The sequence below is a fragment of the Lissotriton helveticus genome, chromosome 2_2 (genome assembly GCF_964261635.1).
Source record: "Lissotriton helveticus chromosome 2_2, aLisHel1.1, whole genome shotgun sequence".
In the NCBI taxonomy this organism is placed as follows: Eukaryota; Metazoa; Chordata; class Amphibia; order Caudata; family Salamandridae; genus Lissotriton; species Lissotriton helveticus.
Window position 1 is genome coordinate 388,122,559 of NC_136060.1, and position 18,212 is coordinate 388,140,770.

General features: G+C 44.5%; 1 protein-coding gene across 1 annotated transcript in view; it reads right to left on the reverse strand.

Moving 5' to 3' along the window:
- The window catches only part of NSD2 (nuclear receptor binding SET domain protein 2), a 1,080,265-nt gene that overhangs the window by 885,173 nt on the left and 176,880 nt on the right, over positions 1-18,212 (reverse strand). The window contains exon 6 of the mRNA XM_078678610.1: positions 1,377-1,521. Coding sequence (XP_078534736.1) covers positions 1,377-1,521 — 145 coding nt within the window. The remainder of the gene's footprint in view (positions 1-1,376; positions 1,522-18,212) is intronic.

The following is an 18,212-nucleotide window of genomic DNA, read 5'->3' on the forward strand; positions in this document are numbered from 1 at the left end:
CAATGAAGTTGAAGACAAGACCAGAGGTGAAACAGGCTAAGCTCATCCAGAGTCAGTCAGTATGTGGATCCGTGGGGCCCAGGGGAGCATCAGTGGGATTCGGAAACAACCTAAAGAGTTGCGGCATGGCCTACTAAAGGCTGTAATTTGTGGAACGGCCAATGGCCTGGGAATCAGGAAGCATCTGCTCAAGACCCAAATCAGACATCGAAGCCAAAGTAAGGGCCTTACAGCACAGACATCTCCTGTGAGTATTGAGAATGTCTTTTTTGTTTTAGATATTAGACCTACTTAAAAACCACGTATAAGCTGTAAGTCACAATCAGCAGAGTGTCAGTCAAGTTTTTCCGGGCTCACTGAATAGGGATCTGTTTGAGGTTGGGTCACCCAAATTATTTTGGAAACCATCTGGGGTGGCTTAAGTCAACATCGCCAAATTGTGACTATTGCGATGTAAATGGATTATGCAATGTAGAAAAAGGTCGAAAACGTTGCCTCCTAAAATCTTATTTTTATTTAAACTGTTTTCAGATCTTTAAACTGCGTACTGAAGGATCCAGCAGATCCGGAGATATTTTTATGTGATGAACGTCAGGATTCCATTATGGGGATTGCAATTGCAGCTGGGAAACTGACAGAATTGTACAGTTGGCTAATTAGTGAAACGTAGAATTTTCTTTAGCATGACAAGAGTGAAAATTAATGCCCAGATGAAGCCATGCTTTCCTGTGACACCCCAAAAATACTTGCATGTAGATCATTCTGCATGTTGTGGTTCTCCAATTTCCAAAGTAAGTAATTTTTGGTCAAAGGGTTTGATTCACACTGTGGAAAAAACAGACAAATCCTATAAGTGGGAAGGGCACAAAGCATGAGAAGAGAACAAGAGAAAGGGGAACGGTAAACGGTCAGAGACTATCGAGATGAGAAAGGTGAGCGCAGGAAATGTGAGTTGAGGTGTAGGGGGTTTTGTGTGGTAATTGAATCCATGTAGCAAACTTCCATTTAAGCGGTTCATTATCGGACAAGCAAAATACCGGCTGCATGGAATTATCACGCGTGTTATGTTAATCTGCAGACAAAAGATGACAAATGGAAAAAAGTTAATTGATAAAATACCAACCTTTCACACAGCGAATATTTAAATTAACAGGATCCACTTTTTGTTTAATTTCCAAAAAGGACAACAACAAAAAAACACCCAAACAAACAAGCACACCAACCTACAGTTTTAAGTCATATCAACAGGGTACTCGCCGTAAATAATGGAGATTAACTACTGCACTCCAATGCATAAGAGGTGTAAAAGCAAAAGACAAATGTGCGTGGACACCAAGGACCAAATCAAGTTTACAGCACAATGCTCTCATGTTTACCAGAATCTTCGTCTTTTTTAGGAGAGGCCACAATACCAAACTTTGTGTTATAACGTGCTTTCTGTTTTGGACTTAGCATGGTCCACTGAGATTCCAGCAATTCCTCAATCTCTTCGTTGGTGCTGTCTGGGTGTTCATTGATCACCTGTTAACAAAACACACGTACATGAAAAAAGCATACTTTCAAGAATGTAAATTGACTAAAATGCCCACAACCAATGTGCATATAGCTACCTCGGCTTAAGAGTCTCCGCTTTAGTGACAATGCCATATTTAAGTGCATAACTAAGCATGCAGTAGCAATAATAGAGTTCTACTTTGCAGTGAAAAGTATACAAGTCAAACAACTACTCCCAAAACAGAGTGCCCATTAACCCCTTTACCCGTGGAGAGTTTTTCCTGCCCCAGTCGTAAGACCTTTTTTGATGCCTGTGGCGCTTCGTGCCCAAGCCTTTACAACTTTTTTCCCACAGAATGCATCCAGGCCAAATTTGCGTCCCCCCAATATAATCTGAAGGTATTCAGGGTTTGTGGATTTCCCTGGAGGGAACCATGGAAAAAGCCAAAATACAGCAACTTTCTTTTCCTTGCAAAGTGGGGAAAAAGTGCTGCAAAGGTATAGGTTTTTATTTTTCTAAAAGATGCATCAACAAAACATTTGCTGTGCTAGAGACACCATCTTTAAGGAACAAGTAGAGTTGAAAAATATTCAGTGTGTATGTGGCAGTCAATCTTTCTATCTATGCGTTTTACCTACATGCCATTTGTATGGTTACATACATTTTGTAAACCAGACAAATTCAGATTTCAGCAACGGATATTCATCTAGATAGTGCAAGGTTTTACTACAGGCTGGTGCGGTGTTTAGGGGGCAGGGATAAGTGGGCTTTCTTCGCTGTGCAGCCTGTCATTTTAAAAAAATTATAATAATAAAACAAAAGACTTTGGACACGTGCGGAAACTCTTCCCTTGATGTATGTGCTGTGCATGCAGACTGTCACACATTAAATGCATCTGGTCACGAGAGTAAACTCTTCCATGGTGTCCAGACTTGACTTTTCAGTTTTTTTGTTTTTAAAGAAAATCTTTCTTCCACCAGAAGGATGTTCTGCTTAAAGGAGGAGGATGAACCATTCACGTCCACAAGACAGAGGTAACGAGTAAATGGGAACGGTTCGTCCACTGCATTAAAGAAGATAATAAGCATGGCTCAGCACAAAAGCAGTCATGAGCAGTACTTGCTTGAAAGCACATAATCAAACTGCCTTATTTAAAAAACAAATAGAAAATGCTTGTGAAGGGAGAGAGTAGGGTCATTTCAAGTCATTGTCCCACTAAATTATTATACAATAAATTAGAGACACTATCTTAACACATACTAGTAAATATGTGGGTATGTTTTGACCACAATTAATGGGCAAATTAAGCCTTTTACTTCCCTCCTTTCGCACGCATTTAGGTCTGACTGCTTTAAAAATCTCGTCAGCACACATCATACAATCCAGAGAAAGGCTTTGGGCAAGCCCTCTTCCACCACCAGCTTATTTATGTACATTCCCTTCTGGCACTTGTTCCCTGAACTGTCTCCCGGGTTTTTGTATCGTCCCAAGTCATATCACAGATGTGTACATTTTACATAGTAGCCCTCAACCTCTCCATTAGTCCCTCGTCAGATCCGCTGATTCGGAGGATTGCCCCATCACCCGCAGGGGGACACTAAAGGGGACAGCCCATTAGAGTTTCCTCACTGCCCAGGGGTAGTATTTGGTCAGTGGCCACCTGGTTTAGTAAGGTAGCCATAACCAGCGCGAAATTACGCCTCCTCATTGATCCCAGGTGTATGATGTCACTTTCTGCCTGGGGTGGGGGCGCTTGCCACCTGTATACTCCTCTTTCGGTAGTCCGCAGCATAGAGATTTGCCACCTACTTGCCAAAACAGTAGAGACCAGAAGAGCAGCCAATCGCTGTGCAGCGCCACAAGCAACAAGCACTGGCGTTGCCAATAGGTCTCGCAGTAGGAAAGTTGGAGCTATTACAATTGCAAATAACAATGCCTTTTATTTTTGTTTTCATTTTAAAAACATAAAGGGCTTTGTCATTTACAAAACCAATAGCTCCGACTTTCCTACTGCAAGACCTATTGGCAACTCAGGTGTCCCTGAGTGATGATGTGGTGGTGTCCCTGAGTGATGTGGTGGTGTCCCTGATTGATGTGGTGGTGTCCCTGATTGATGTGGTGGTATCCCTGATTGATGTGGTGGTGTCCCTGATTGGTGCGGTGGTTTTGCTGAGTGGTGTGATGGTGTCCCTGAGTGATGTGGTGGTGTCCCTTAATATTTAACACAGAAACTGTAGTAATGGCCCGGACTACATTGCAACATTATGCTTAACAGTATCTAAGGGGATATTTTTTAAGCGAACGAGCCTGTGGACAAATATGTCAAGTAATACCATCCTAAGGGTTTCAATCTATCCATATGAGGTGCTGTGTTACTTAAAAAAGTACACCAAATCAAGTAATGGGAATTTGGCTAACTTCAGTGGTGTGATCAGAATTTCACCCTGGCCTGATTTTATAGGAGCTGGAGTATGGCGAGAATGGAGTATGGTGAGAATGGAGTATGGTGAGAATGGAGTATGGTGAGAATGGAGTATGGCGAGGATGGAGTATGGCGAGGATGGTGAGAATGGAGTATAGTGAGAATGGAGTATGGCGAGAATGGAGTATGGCGAGAATGGAGTATGGCGAGAATGGAGTATGGCGAGAATGGAGTATGGCGAGAATGGAGTATGGCGAGAATGGAGTATGGCGAGAATGGAGTATGGCGAGAATGGAGTATGGCGAGAATGGAGTATGGCGAGAATGGAGTATGGCGAGAATGGAGTATGGCGAGAATGGAGTATGGTGAGAATGGCCCATGGTGTGTAATCAGGGGTGGGGAACAGCAGCAGTCACGCAGGGGAGGTAGTTTGACTCTGGTCAGTCTTACACTGTCCCTAAAATCATCTGAATAATTTGTCTGAAGAGATAGCTTCCCTTGTATAGGCGTCCCGCAATGTATAGAAACAATCATGGCTCAGAAGACCTGCCGGTCTAGCTGTGCTGGAGAACATCGACGGTTCAAGAGCAGTGCACTATTCGTCTGTGCTGGATAACACGGAGGGCCTATCACACAATTCTATGTGAGAAGCAAGGGATCTTGACGTCAGCAGGTATTACAATCTAGCTGACCGAAAAGTAATTCGAAAAACAATTAACCAACATGGCTCCGTTAAAAAATAAAAAACTGTTTCAAAGCGGAAAAACATATGCTTACATTACAAAAGCATGACGTGCAAGCGGACTTTCATAGCATACAAATTAAAACACATTGCTGCTGGTAACTGCCTGCAAACAAACTCCCATCTGTTGAATGAATGCGTAGGGCAAAAACATGTGCATCAGAACACGAGCCAACGCAGGAAACAAAACAAAAAGAGAATTTCAGTCGCTGTTGCGCATTGATTATTTAATACGAAAGTCGAAAAAGATAAATGCACGGATTCGAAACCAGTGGTGCGCGCGCACCGAGCGGGGGCGAGGGAGCAAGGCAGCAAAGCGAACGTGCACGTATTTATTGCAGGTTTTAAACCTAACATGTTAAATGAAAGCCGAGCGCTGTAAGCGCAGGATGTGACAAGGCAGCAAAGCGAACGTGCACGTATTTATTGCAGCTTTTAAACCTAACATGTTAAATGAAAGCCGAGCGCTGTAAGCGCAGGATGTGACAAGGCAGCAAAGCGAACGTGCACGTATTTATTGCAGCTTTTAAACCTAACATGTTAAATGAAAGTCGAGCGTTGTAAGCGCATGATGTGAAAGCAACAAGCAAGCAAGTTTACAAATTTCTAAAGGCACTGCAAATAATAAAAAAAAAAGCAATGTCCTGAGCAAAAGGTGTACTGAAAGTACGGCCGGCCACCGGCCAGCCATGAATAATTAGGGGAGAAGCCGCACAGCACACGCTGGGATGTGCTGTGCGGCCGTGAATGCCAGCGTGTTAGGGGAGGAGAAGCCGCAGAGCGCACGCTGGGCGAAGCCCTTTGATGTGCTGTGCGGCCGTGAATGCGTGTGCTTGTTTGCTCACGTGATTCACGTGAACTTTAAGAAAACCGCACGAACGAAACCCTTGGTTTCACGATTATTTTGAGCACTTGAATTCTCGCTCCCTCAATGCGCTTGCGCGCATTGCAAGGTCACGAGACCTAAAAAGCAATTAATACCCCCATCAAGTGGAGATGGAGCAGCTAAATAGGAGTTCCTCAGGCCATAGAAGATATGTGATCGGACGTTGATAGTGTAAGCATAAAAATGCAATGGTCTTTAGAAAGCATGTCAATTAAATGAACATTTATTTTCAGCTAATAAACCAAAGAAGAGTTTAAATTGTCTGACACATTGACTTTTCAGTTATATTGGATACAGAAGAAATTATGAAACTAGTGTCTATCGTCATCTAATTTCCTTTCACATAGGCCTTGCCTCTACATTTACTTTCTTGTTTCTGTAATTTCTTTCTTGAATATAGGTACAGTACAACAAATAAAAGAAAATAGGACTCTGTATAAAAAGTAACACTGGGATACCCGGCAGGTGGGTATGTGGCATTTTGCATTGATTGGGCTGCAGTGGATGTGAAATGCATCCTCTGATAAAATTTGAACATTGGTATTTAAAGAAAAGAAACCCACACAAATTGAGCACTTCCCTCAGCCAAGACATGCATTGGTACATCCAGACCAAGCATTCATTCATCGAACCAAACCTGTACCCATCCAAATAAGTAACCACAACAATGCATCTAACTGCCCACAGCTATCAGGCCATCTGTTACTTCATGCATACAACTAAACCAGCATGAATATACCCATTCATCCAAACAATATAATCTGGAAGCGTTTTAAGGTGGATTTTAAGAGGACTTATCTGTGGTGTCTTGATTTACACACCAGTAGATTAAAGTGCAGTTTCATTAGCCTGAGTTTCTCTGTGTACCAGCTGACCTGTGGCCGGGCTGCCACTGGGTTGCGCTTGAGGGATGACAGTGTGTCAACGCATGCAGTGATCCAGGTACTGAGGTTCTGGATGCCTTTCAGCAACTTGATGGTGGCGTGTTCACACGCAAGGAGAGCGCAGGCCCAGCCCTCTTCTGTGATGTTTTTCCAGCTGTGGTGGGCAGTTCCAGTGGTGCAGGTCTGTTGTAGTGCGGGATGAGTATGCTGAAACTTATGAGGGCATGGTATGTCCAGGTCACAGTTGCTAGTTTGGCAACCAGGATATTGAGGATTGAGGAGTACATCGGGTCCACTAGGTTTCCGGCTGTGTGGGTGTATTTCAGAAACATGCTGGGTGAGTTTGAGGTTTTCTAGAAAGGTGTAGAGTTTTAGTTGGAGTGATCTTTTAGGTGAAAATGAATTAAGGTCTCCGATGAAGATTAATGTGCTGGCATTAATGAGGGGTGTGACAAAGTCTGATGTAGCCAGTGAAATTTGTGTGGGATCCTGGTGATCAGAATTCGAGAGTTCCACCCAGGGAGTAGCTGGCTGTGATGTGCATCTTGAATGTGAGTCGTAGCTGGTGAGGGTATCAGTGTATGTGGATGGGTGTCTTTGAATCGGATTGTAACTCCACCTTTGGGCTTGTGCAGACAGTCTTGTCTGATAATCTTGTAGCCAGCAGGGTTCCCTGTTGCGAGGTCTGGTCAGAGGTTGGGTTGAGCCATATTTCTTTAAGAAAGAGCAGGACCAGATCGTGGTCGTGAAGTAGGTCCCATATCTCTGTGGCGTATTTAGTGAGGGAGTAGGTGTTGAGGAGAATGCATGCAAGTGTGTTGGGTTGCATGGATGGGGTTAGTCTGAGTGAGAGCAGGCGACTGGTATATTTGATTGTGAGCGAGTGGGATGATTGGTGAAGGTTGTGGAAGGGTGCACGAGAACTTGCAGGAGGCGCATATAAACGTTCCTTCGCGCTGTTTTGAGCAATGTGAAAGCACTGCGGCTGGGATTGAGAGTGTGAAGGGCTCAGCAGAGGAGTGGTGAATAAAGAGAGGACCAGAGTTCCTGGTGCTAGGCACAGAAAGGCATGCCTCTGGCATGGATGCACATGGATGCAAAGGTCAAACGGTCTAGATCAGGAGGTCGTTCCTTCTCCCTGAATGCGGCCATATTGTGGAACAGTTTACCTTTTCACCTTAGGTCCAACTCGGACTTTACTTCTTTTAGGAAACATCTGAAAACTTTTCTGTTCAATAAATAGTGTGTTTTTTTCTTTTGCATTTTAGCCCTACTGAGAACACTTGTTAGCATTCAGCGCTGCGACGCCCCTGGGCAGCTATCTGCGCTTTACAAAATCCCCCCCAAAAAAAATGTCCATGCTACGGCTGACATTAGGTAGGTCTGGGAGGGGCAGGAGTGCAAAGGGCTGTGGGTGGTGGGCAGGAGGGTGATACGAAAGAAGTCTTCATGTTTGCCGCCTTCTTATAAAGACTGTTATAGCCGGGGGAAAAGTACACTATATTTTTATAGAATACCATGTGGAGTCTCTTTTGTGGTGTATTTATTGGGTTACTGGTCTGAGTGTAGCCCAAACGCTTTACACATTGCCTCTTATGATAAGACTGCCTGCTCTGCACCAGGTGTTTAACTTACTTGCCCTGACTAGAGAGGTGGGCTCTGCCTGGCATACCCTAGCCAACCAGAAACCGCATTTCTAACAATTGGTAGTTGGTTGCTGCATAATAACTTATTACAAGTATCCATCATTTGTTACAAAGTTGGCAATTGGACCACCTCTGGTTCTCTAGAATACTTGGATTGATTTGGTTCTAAATTAGTTCAAGTACTCCCAGAAATGTACTCCTGATACACATTCACTGTAGGACTCATCATCCATTGCTTTCTCTCTAGAATTTTGGAAATATCGCACATCCAGTTGTGTTGGGTTGTCAGCGTGGCCTAATCACTACCTCATCTTGATCTCACTGCAATAACTGCACTGGAGGTAAATGTGTCACCCTTAAAGGTGAAAAAACATTTCCTCCCATGTCTTTTATGGACTGTGTGGTTCTCAACAGTGATGCAGTCGAGTGTGACTGAGACAACAGGACTGCTAGTCGTCGATTGTATCTTTGTCGATGATGAGGTTGAAGTTGGAGACAAGGTTTTCTTTGAAGATTTGTTTCCACCAGTTGAATCTCTGTGGTGCTTAGACTCTCGTTTGTCATCTGCAAGCACTGTACCGAATAAATCATGCTCCGGAAACTATACAAGTGTTCCTCTTGTGCGCTGCCTCAATGGTAGTGCTTAGAGGGTGAACTCCTCACAGAATCTTCCCCTGAAGAGGGGGCATTTCCTTTAGGAGGAGGAAAATACTGATCAGAATTAATGTCAGGCGCATTTTGATGTCCTTAAGAGTCTTGGTTGAGAAAGACTTTAAATCTTACATTCTGCTGACTTATGTTTAGGATAAAGACAACAAATACACAGTGTGGATCAGTGTAAATGTTCTTGCTGCCACAAGATAAACCGGTTTAAGAGGAGATCTTTTGTTTTTCAGCCATGTTGATAGTCAAACCAAATGATCTCCCTAGTTCAGAAATTTTAAAAATTTTCTCTAAAAACAACTCACAGTACAGTTGTGCCGAAGATGAACAAGTTACTTACCTTCGGTAACGCTTTTTCAGGTGGATACAGTATATGCCTGTGGATTCCACACCTTTTGAATTAACCCTGGCGCAGCATTCCATGGAAGCTTTTCTCCATAGCTCTGCCAAGTCGACGAGGATGTCACAATGAAACGGCTCCGCTCGTGACCCCACGCAACATCATCTGAGCTATAAGAAGACCTCATCGGCGTGCGGACATCAGTTCCACCTATTTTTTCTGTGCCTTTGAGGCGAATAGGTGAACCAACAACATTTCACAAGTATACACAGTATACCACATAGCCACAAGTACACACCGAATACGATTTAGAGAAGAAAAGTAACTAGAAATTCTAAAATAGAGAAATTTCCTAGTGACGAGCATCATATTTCGAATAACCATAAAGTACATGAATATCATGCCAATTAATTTTTTTAGTTTAAAATGATCTACGCTCGGCCAAGGATCAACACTCGAGTAGTCCGCTGAACACTTTATGCCCCTCAGAGTTGAGTATCACTGAACATACTCCGTCGTTGCGCCCCAAAAACAATGCATCTTGGAGCATGTTCGAAACCGTGGATGAACCCACTATTCGTATATTGTTGTTGACTTTTAAACTTTTCAATCACTACAACGACCCTGCCATCGAACCATGAGATACACCTTACTACCACTCTGGACGACAATAGTCAATGCTTCTCTTATGCAAGAAGGTATTCCTGATTGCCTTAAATCAGGTCAGGTTAACCCGATCCTTAAGAAACTAAATGCGGATCCCACGGACCTTCTCAATTTTCGCCCAATCACTAACATCCCCACCATGGCAAAACTCTTGGAGAAATGTGTGCTCACTCAACTTTGTCATCATATCGAACATTTCCAACTCCTGGACCAATGCCAATCAGGTTTCCGCCCAGGTCACAGCACAGAGTCGGCACGAACGCACATCGTGGATGATGATCTTAAAATGCTGGATCACAAGGAGTCGTGCATATTGATTCTTCTAGACTCTTTGTCAGCATTTGACTCGGTCAAAAATTATCACCTAATTGACCTCCTGAAACACAGGATGGAGCTGTCTGGCCCGGTATTAAGCTAGTTCTCTTCGTGCCTTCAGAACAGATCCCAAAGTTTCAAGGTGGACCAATCCCTGTCCCACCCTACAGGAGTCACCTTGGGGGTTCCTCAAGGTTCAGCATTGTCCCTCACGCTCTTTAACCTGTTCATGGAACCTCTGACAGAAATTCTACAATCATCCAGCATTAGTGATCATGTGTATGCGGAGGATACCCAACTATACCTGAAGACCTTCAGTCCCTCAACTCCGTCCTGCTTGAAACACAAAGCTGGCTGACACGCAATCACCACAAGCGTAATGCGCTTAAAACAGAATTCCTACTGATCTCACCCCACAACCAATCACTCTTCATGGAACAATGGTTAAACCAGCTAACTGCTCTTAACTGCAGACCGCACCTCGTGGACTCAGCGTCCTCTCTGGGTATCATTCTTGTCAAAAGCCTGAACATGCAGAAGCACATTAGTTCCCTCACCAAAGGAGCGAATTTCCAACTCCGCTTACTTAGGAAACTCAAACCCTTCCTCCCTGCTCATGCCCTTAAGTTGCAGTACAAGCATTAGTGATCTCAAAGCTGGATTATGGTAGTGCAAAGCTTTGCGGCCTGCCTAGAAGGACGACAGCTCCTCTTAGGGCTGCCCTCAATTCCGCTGCTAGGCTCCTAACTGGCACGAAAAATACCACCACATCTCTCTGGAATTGCGGGAACTGAATTGGCTTACATATGAAGCTCGGATACAGCTAAAAAGTGCATACATGGCTCACAAAGCCATCCACTTCAAGACCTGTACCTCGCGCAGAAACTCGAACTCTTGTGTGGTTTAGAGCCTCCAGAAGCACCAGCACCCTCTTGCTTAAACCTCATAAATTCTAGAAAAGGCTCCGGATGAAAAATTGCTGCGTTATCCTACCACGGTCATCCAACTCTGGGTTCATACCCGTTGTGTCTTGTCCAGCCACCTGGTCCAAGAGTGGGTCACGCATTTCTAGACTTTGATTTTTGCCCGACTATGTGTTTGCTTTTCCCTCACGAGATTGGGACTCTCTGATCTTGTCGCTTGGTTCTTTTCTTCTTTTATGCCTATACCCTGTAATGCACAAGCTGTATTATTCCCCTGCGATGCACAATCTGTAAAGCGCTCCGATACCCTTGGTGGTTAAATTTGTGATATATAAAACTTTCTAAATAAATAAACAGGCAGGCAACGGCGAGGCGGGTGTTTCAGTGAGGAATCCACAGGCAGATACTGGATCAACAAGAAAAGGCGTTACCAAAGGTAAGTAACTTGTTCTTCAGATTGAAGCATCTGCCTGTCGATTCCGCACCTTTTGAATTGAATCCCCAACAGTCCCGCTCTCGGAGGATGCCCGCCTACCTATATCAAAAAATCATGCAGCACAAAACGTGCAAAGTGACCGTCCCTCCTCACCTCCGAGTTTAAGCAGTAATGCTTCGCAAAAGCGTGGTGGGAGGCCCAAGTTGCCGCCTTGCAGATGTCTACAACAGGGATACCTCTAGCCAAAGAAGAAGACTTTGCTCTGGTGGAATGACCTTTAATACCTTCAGGAGGCTGCTTCTTGGCCAAGGTATCAATAATCTAATTCTAGGCAACCTGAACCTACGGTGGAATGAGACCAACAACTCGCTAATCCAATCTCTATTCAGTCTCCTCTGTGATAACAATCTAACCCAGTGCTGCACAGAGGAGACGCACTACAAAGGAGCCATCCTGGATGCCATCATCGCTCAAACAAACACCATTACCATCAATCACATTCTCCCAGTCGACTGGTCAGATCACCACATGATATTATTTCATATCAACCAACTAACTCTCTCTCAATCACCTTTGCAAGATCCCCCCAAATGGCTGAGATACTTCTCTCAGGTCCCCATGGGAGTCCTTGAAGAACAGTTAAGCTCACTTCTCACCGACACCAATGACCACCTCAACTGATGACCTCACTGAATGTTACAACGCAAACCTAATGTCCATGCTTGACAAAATAGCTCCCCTAAAGCTCAAAAAGAGTAGAGCCATCCCATGCAGATCATGGTTAAATCCCAAACTCAACTCCGAAAGGAGAATTTTAAGAGCCAAAGAGAGAAAGTGGAGAAATAAACCCACCTCCATCCTCCGCGATCAACTCAAATCAGCCAGTAATAAATATAACAAACACATCAAAAACAAGAAATCCAGCTTTTTCCGCTAGGCGCTGGACAGTGCCAAAAACAGACCCAAGGAGCTCTATAGCATCATCAGACAACAAATCTCCAAGCCCGTGTCCTCCTCTGTACAGGCGTCCAAAGAACTATATGAAAATGTTGCCAATTTTTTAAATGACAAGATCTCCAAAATCGAACTCTCACTAGACGTCAACAACACACCCCACGAAAAGCATCGCGGCTGGGTCGCCTGATCTCTCTCCTGGTTCCTCTCCCAACTCATGGCTCAGTTTCCGTCCCATCCTAGAAACTGAGATAGTCACCTTGATCTCCACCTCCAAACCCTCAGCCGATGTCCTAGACCCCATTCCGCCCCTACTGACCAAAAAATTGAAGCACGCCTTAGCTCCGCTCTGGAACATAATCATAAATAGCTCCCTAAAAAACGGAGTGGTTCCAGACTGCCTTAAAATGGGTCAAGTCACCCCCTTGTTGAAAAAAACCCCCAGTCTAGACACGACAGATCTGAACAATTTTAAACTTGTGTCAAACCTCCCCCTTCTTTCAAAAACTCTAGAAAAATGCGTACTTCATCAACTAAGCCAGTACCGAGACAAAATCAACCTCCTGGACCCCCACCAGTCAGGTTTCAGAAAAGGCTGTAGCACAGAAACCGCGATTCTCAACATCACCGATGATATCCTTGGATCTCTAGACTCTGACCAATGCTGCCTCCTCATTCTCCTTGACCTCTCGGCAGCATTTGATACTGTAGATCACAATCTCCTAATAAGGGCTCTCCAAGAAAGAGCTGGTCTTGGCGAGGTAGTCCTCAAATGGTTCTCCTCCTTTCTACATTATCGCACACAAAAAATAAAAGTCAAAAACTTCACTTCCGACCTCCAGCAAGTCAACAAGGGCGTCCCTCAAGGCTCGGTGCTATCACCGCAACTCTTTAACATCTACATGGAAGCTCTCTCCAAACTTCTCAGAAAAGCCAACATCCGCTTCCATCTTTACGCCGATGATACTCAAATCTATCTGGAAACTACCTCTCTTAAAGACATACAGAGGCTTAATGATGTACTGAAAGATGTCCAACATTGGTTGACATCCAACCACCTGAAACTAAATCCTGACAAGACTGAGTGACCCCTCATCTCGAATAAGGAAGATAACCCCCAAATTGCCGAATGGTTAAAAGCCATTGATGTGATGCGCTCAACGGAAATCTCACTCTAGCAGACTGTCAAATCTCTAGGCATCACTCTAGACTCAAAACTGAACTTGAAGAGTCACATTAAGAATTCGGCCAAAAGCGCTTCCCTTAACCTCAGACTACTTAACAAAATAAAACCCTCAATTCCGCCCAATGATCTCAAACAGGCCACCCAATCTCTGGTACTATCAAGACTGGATTATGGGAACACAGTCCTCTCAGGAATTCCAATACCACACCTGGGTCCCATAAAAACAACGTTGCATGCGGCCGCCAGAATGATCACCGGTATCAAGAAATTCGATCATATCTCCCCTGCTCTCAAGGAATTAAAGTGGCTTCCAGTCGAAATGCGGATTAGCTTCAAAACAGCCTGCCTCACCCATAAAGCCCTTCACACCGGTAAACCTGAGTACTTGTCCAAAAACCTCACTAAAGCCGGCCAGACCAGGAACCTGAGAAGTTCAAACTCCCTCCTACTCATACCACCAAAAACCAGAAGAAAAAAAACTGCGGACCGATCTTTCACCGGAAGCGCGCTCAAAATTTGGAACTCCATTCCCTCTCATATCAGAACCATTCCCTTTGTAGAATTCAAAAGCCAACTCAAAACCCTGTTCCTCGACCGCTCCCTAGGGAATGGATAGCTCAGGGCAGCTAGCGGTCATCGAGCTCTGCTTCGAAGCACCCTGAAGGTAATTGACTATCCTGCATTACATTGCGTTGCGCTTTAATTTTACGTTCTTAGGCTGATGTGTCACTTTTTTTATTTTTGTACCTGTTGATTTCCTGCTATGTACCTCCTGTAAAGCGCTAGAATACCCTCGGGTCTGGCCAGCACTATAGAAAACTTCTTAAATAAATAAATGATCAACCTGGACAGCATTTTATTGTGCACCGCCTTGCCCTTCATATTGTCCACATATCCAATGAAGAGTTGTTGTCCAACCTAAAGTCTTTAGTCCTGTCCAGGTTGAAACTGACTGCCCTCTTAGGGCCCAGGCTGTGAAGTTTCATCTCTTCCTTGAAGGGAGGGGGGGGGGGGGGTGGGGGGGGTTGGGGGGGATAGAAAGTAGGTAGAGTGATAGACTGCCCTAGTGAAAGGGAGTGACTACCTTATGCTATTGTTATGTTAAATTGCTTTTGTAAGGCACACAGCTACCCAAAAAGGGTTTCCCAGAGCCAGCCAGAGGATGGAAGCAGAGCATGGAATTATTGGTTAAATAGCCATGTTTTTAAATTCTTGCGAAAACTTGCAAAATTTGTTTCAAGGCACAGAGATGCAGGCAAAGTATTCCACAAGGTAGGACCGAGAAAGGCAAAGGAGCGGCCTCTCATCCTTGAGAGTCTGATCCTGGGAACTAAAAATGTTCCCCGAGTAGTGGAACGCAGTTGTCGTGAAGGATAGTAGGGTTGTGCCAGGGCCTGCAAGTACTGAGGAGCAGTACCTAACTTGATCTTAAATAAGAAGCTCAACGCTTTAATCTTGACACTACTTTCCACTATCAACCAATGGAGATCGTGTAAGTAGCTGGTGATGGAGGTAAATTTGGAAATTCGGCATAAGAATCTAGCTGCCACCTTTTGCACTACCTGTAGCTTCCGCACTATATCTTTGTTGGCCCCTAGATAGAGAACATTGCCATAGTCCATTCTCGAGGTCACAAGTGCCAGGACCACTGTTTTCTGGGTGGAACAAGGGAGCATCCAGACAACTTTTCTCAACCACTTCAATACAGTAAAGCAGGTAGTTTAACTTCTACTACTTGCTGTCTCATGGACAGCCGATCATCAACAAAAAAGCCCAGATTACGAACTTGTTGAGTGGGCTGGGGTGCAGTACCCAATTCGATGGGCCAGTGACGGGGCCCCATGGTTCTTTGTTATTCCCAAAAACAAGAACCTCGGTCTTGTTGCCATTAAGTTTAAGCAGGTTTGTTTGCATCCATGCTGCAACTTTCCTTAAGCCGTCTTGAAGAGCAGACGGATCGGACACCTTCTCAGAAGAGAGAGAGACGATCTGGGTATCATCTGCGTAAGAGAAGAGGGATAACCCGGCCTCTTCTGCAATAGTTGCCAGTGTTTAAACATAAACATTAAAAAGCAGTGGACTAAGAATAGAGCCCTGAGGGACTCCACAATCAGATGAATAAAGTTTGGATGTGGCGCCAGTGGAAAAAATTTGAAAAGAGTGGTTGGTCAGGAAAGATGTCAGCCATTTCAGGGATGTATGACATTACAACGCATACTTTTACCACACATGCCTTTACAACGCTGTATTTACAACGCATGCCTTTACAACGCATAGCGCTTTGGGGTGCTGGATAGTGAATAGTTTAATTTACTATTCCAGCTCCAGTCCCCGTGGATAGTAGGGAAGGTGTTGGATAGTAAATTAAATCTATTTCCTATCCTAGAACGCCCCCCAGCGCAATGCGTTGTAATGGTTTGCGTTGTAAAAGTTGCGTCGTAAAGGCACTGTGTGGTAAAAGTTGCGTTGTAAAGGATGTTTCCCCATTTCAGAGCTAAACCAGAGATGCCGAGGGTTTAAAGGTATCGTATTAACACCGTGTGAGACACTGTGTCAAAAGCAGCGCTCAGATCGAGCAGTATGAGGGCTGCTGTGTCCCCGATATCCAAGCGGTGTCTCAGCATCTCCGTCATGCCCAGCAGAGTTGTCTCTGTTGAGAAACCGGCTCTGAAACCGGACTGAGAATCGTGTAAAAATTTGGAAGATTCAACGAACTGTGTAAGTTGGTAGTTTAAATGCTTTTCCAGAATTTTAGAGTAAATCGGGAGCAGGGAAATGGGCCTATTAGAAAGTTGAGCAGGGTCAGCGTTGGCTTTCTTCAAGTGCGAAGAATCAAAGTTTTTCCACTCTGGAGGGACAATTTCCTACTGTAAAGAGGCATTAAGAAGACCCATAATTAGTTCAAGAGAAGGTGTATCAAGTTGTTGCAGAACCATAGAGGATAAAAGATGCCGAGGTGAACCTGATTTTATGCTGCCCAAATTTTTTGTAAATGAGTTAATGTCTAGTAGTGACCGGGATTGCAGTTTATTAGTGGGTTCTGTCCTATCAGACTCGAGATTAAGGCTTTGTTGCATAGTCATAGCTGTCGAAGAGCCGCTCAGTGTGGAGTTAATGTTTTTAACTTTGTTCGGCACGGTCATTGCAATGTGAATCATCTAAGACGGGGGCGTAGGTTGAGTATCTGAACCTGAAAGTTTTTTAACCATTGAAAACAATGTTCGCAAACAGTTCTGTGCATTCGAAATAGTAAGTGCGACGTAGCTTGCACGTGTTTCTTTGCAGAGCGCTTGCTATTTTTTTAAGGCGTTTTTGTATTTTATTTTGAACTCAATGGTATAATTACCATTTTCCTTAGGCAGGAAAGCAGCTCTGGCCCGAATAACCATCTTGTCCGCATGAATTGAGGTAAAACGAGGCTTAAAGCTAAGGGTCTGCAGCTCAATAAACCCCTGGCAGAAGTAATCGCAATTAGAAAAACTGTCTTAAATACTAGAAATTTCAATTGACATTTATCCAGTGGTTCAAAGGGACACCCCATCAAGAAAGTAAGGACTAAATCCAAATTCCACTGAGGCATAATAAATGAAGTGGGAGGAAACTTGTTAGTAAGACCCTTAATGAATCTCATACTATAGGAGACTTAATCAAAGAGGGATGATCCGGTAAACAAAGAAAGGCAGACAAGTAGCCCTTAACAGTAGCCACTGCACAACCCTGATGAGCCATGGAAAGAGCGAAATTCAGAATATCAGACAGACGGACCTGCAAAGGATCAATTGATCTCTCTCCACACCATTTAACAAACCTGGCCCACCTATAAGAATAGACCGAATTGGTGGAATGATAGCTGATAAAATAACATTCACTGCATCTGGTGGAAGAGAGAAAGAACTCAAGTTGCCCCATTCAAACTCCAGGCATGAATGTGCAGGCTCTGAAGGTGGGGGGTTTAGAACCTGCCCCTACAACTGCCAGAGGAGGTCTGCCCTGAGAGGGAGACGGAGCGGAGGATGCAATGAGAGGTAAAGGAGGGGATTTATATCACACCCTTCTTGGCCAGTCCGGAACAATCAATATGACCTGGGCCCGGTCTCGGGGAATCTTCCTCAGAACTCGAAGAATCAAGAGGTATGAGAGGAAACACCATAAATAAGATGCGAGCACCAGTCCAGCTGAAACGTGTCCGCAACGCTTCCCGCATCAGATACTGGAGACTACATAATGATGGGCAGTGCGCGTTCTCATGAGTGGCAAACAGGTCCAGCCGAGGAAGCACCCACATTCTGAAAATGTGACAGACCACCTCCGGATGGAGACGCCACTCGTGATCGGCGGAAAACTGCGGACTGAGACTGTCCGCACACACATTCAGCACCTTGGCCAGATGATTTGCAATCACACAAATCTGATGGTCCTGAGCCCAGGACCAGAGTCGCAAAGCCTCTCTGCTGAGACGCTACGACCCTACTCTTCCCTGTTTGTTTATGTAACACACCACGGTAGTGGTGTCAGTCAGCACCTGAACTGACTGATAGCAAAGGGAGGGGATGAAAGGCCTTGAGAGCCAAATGTATCACACGCAATTCTAGAAGATTGCTTCACATGAATCTTTCTTCTGGAGACTAAAGGCCCTTGACCTACAGATCCCCCA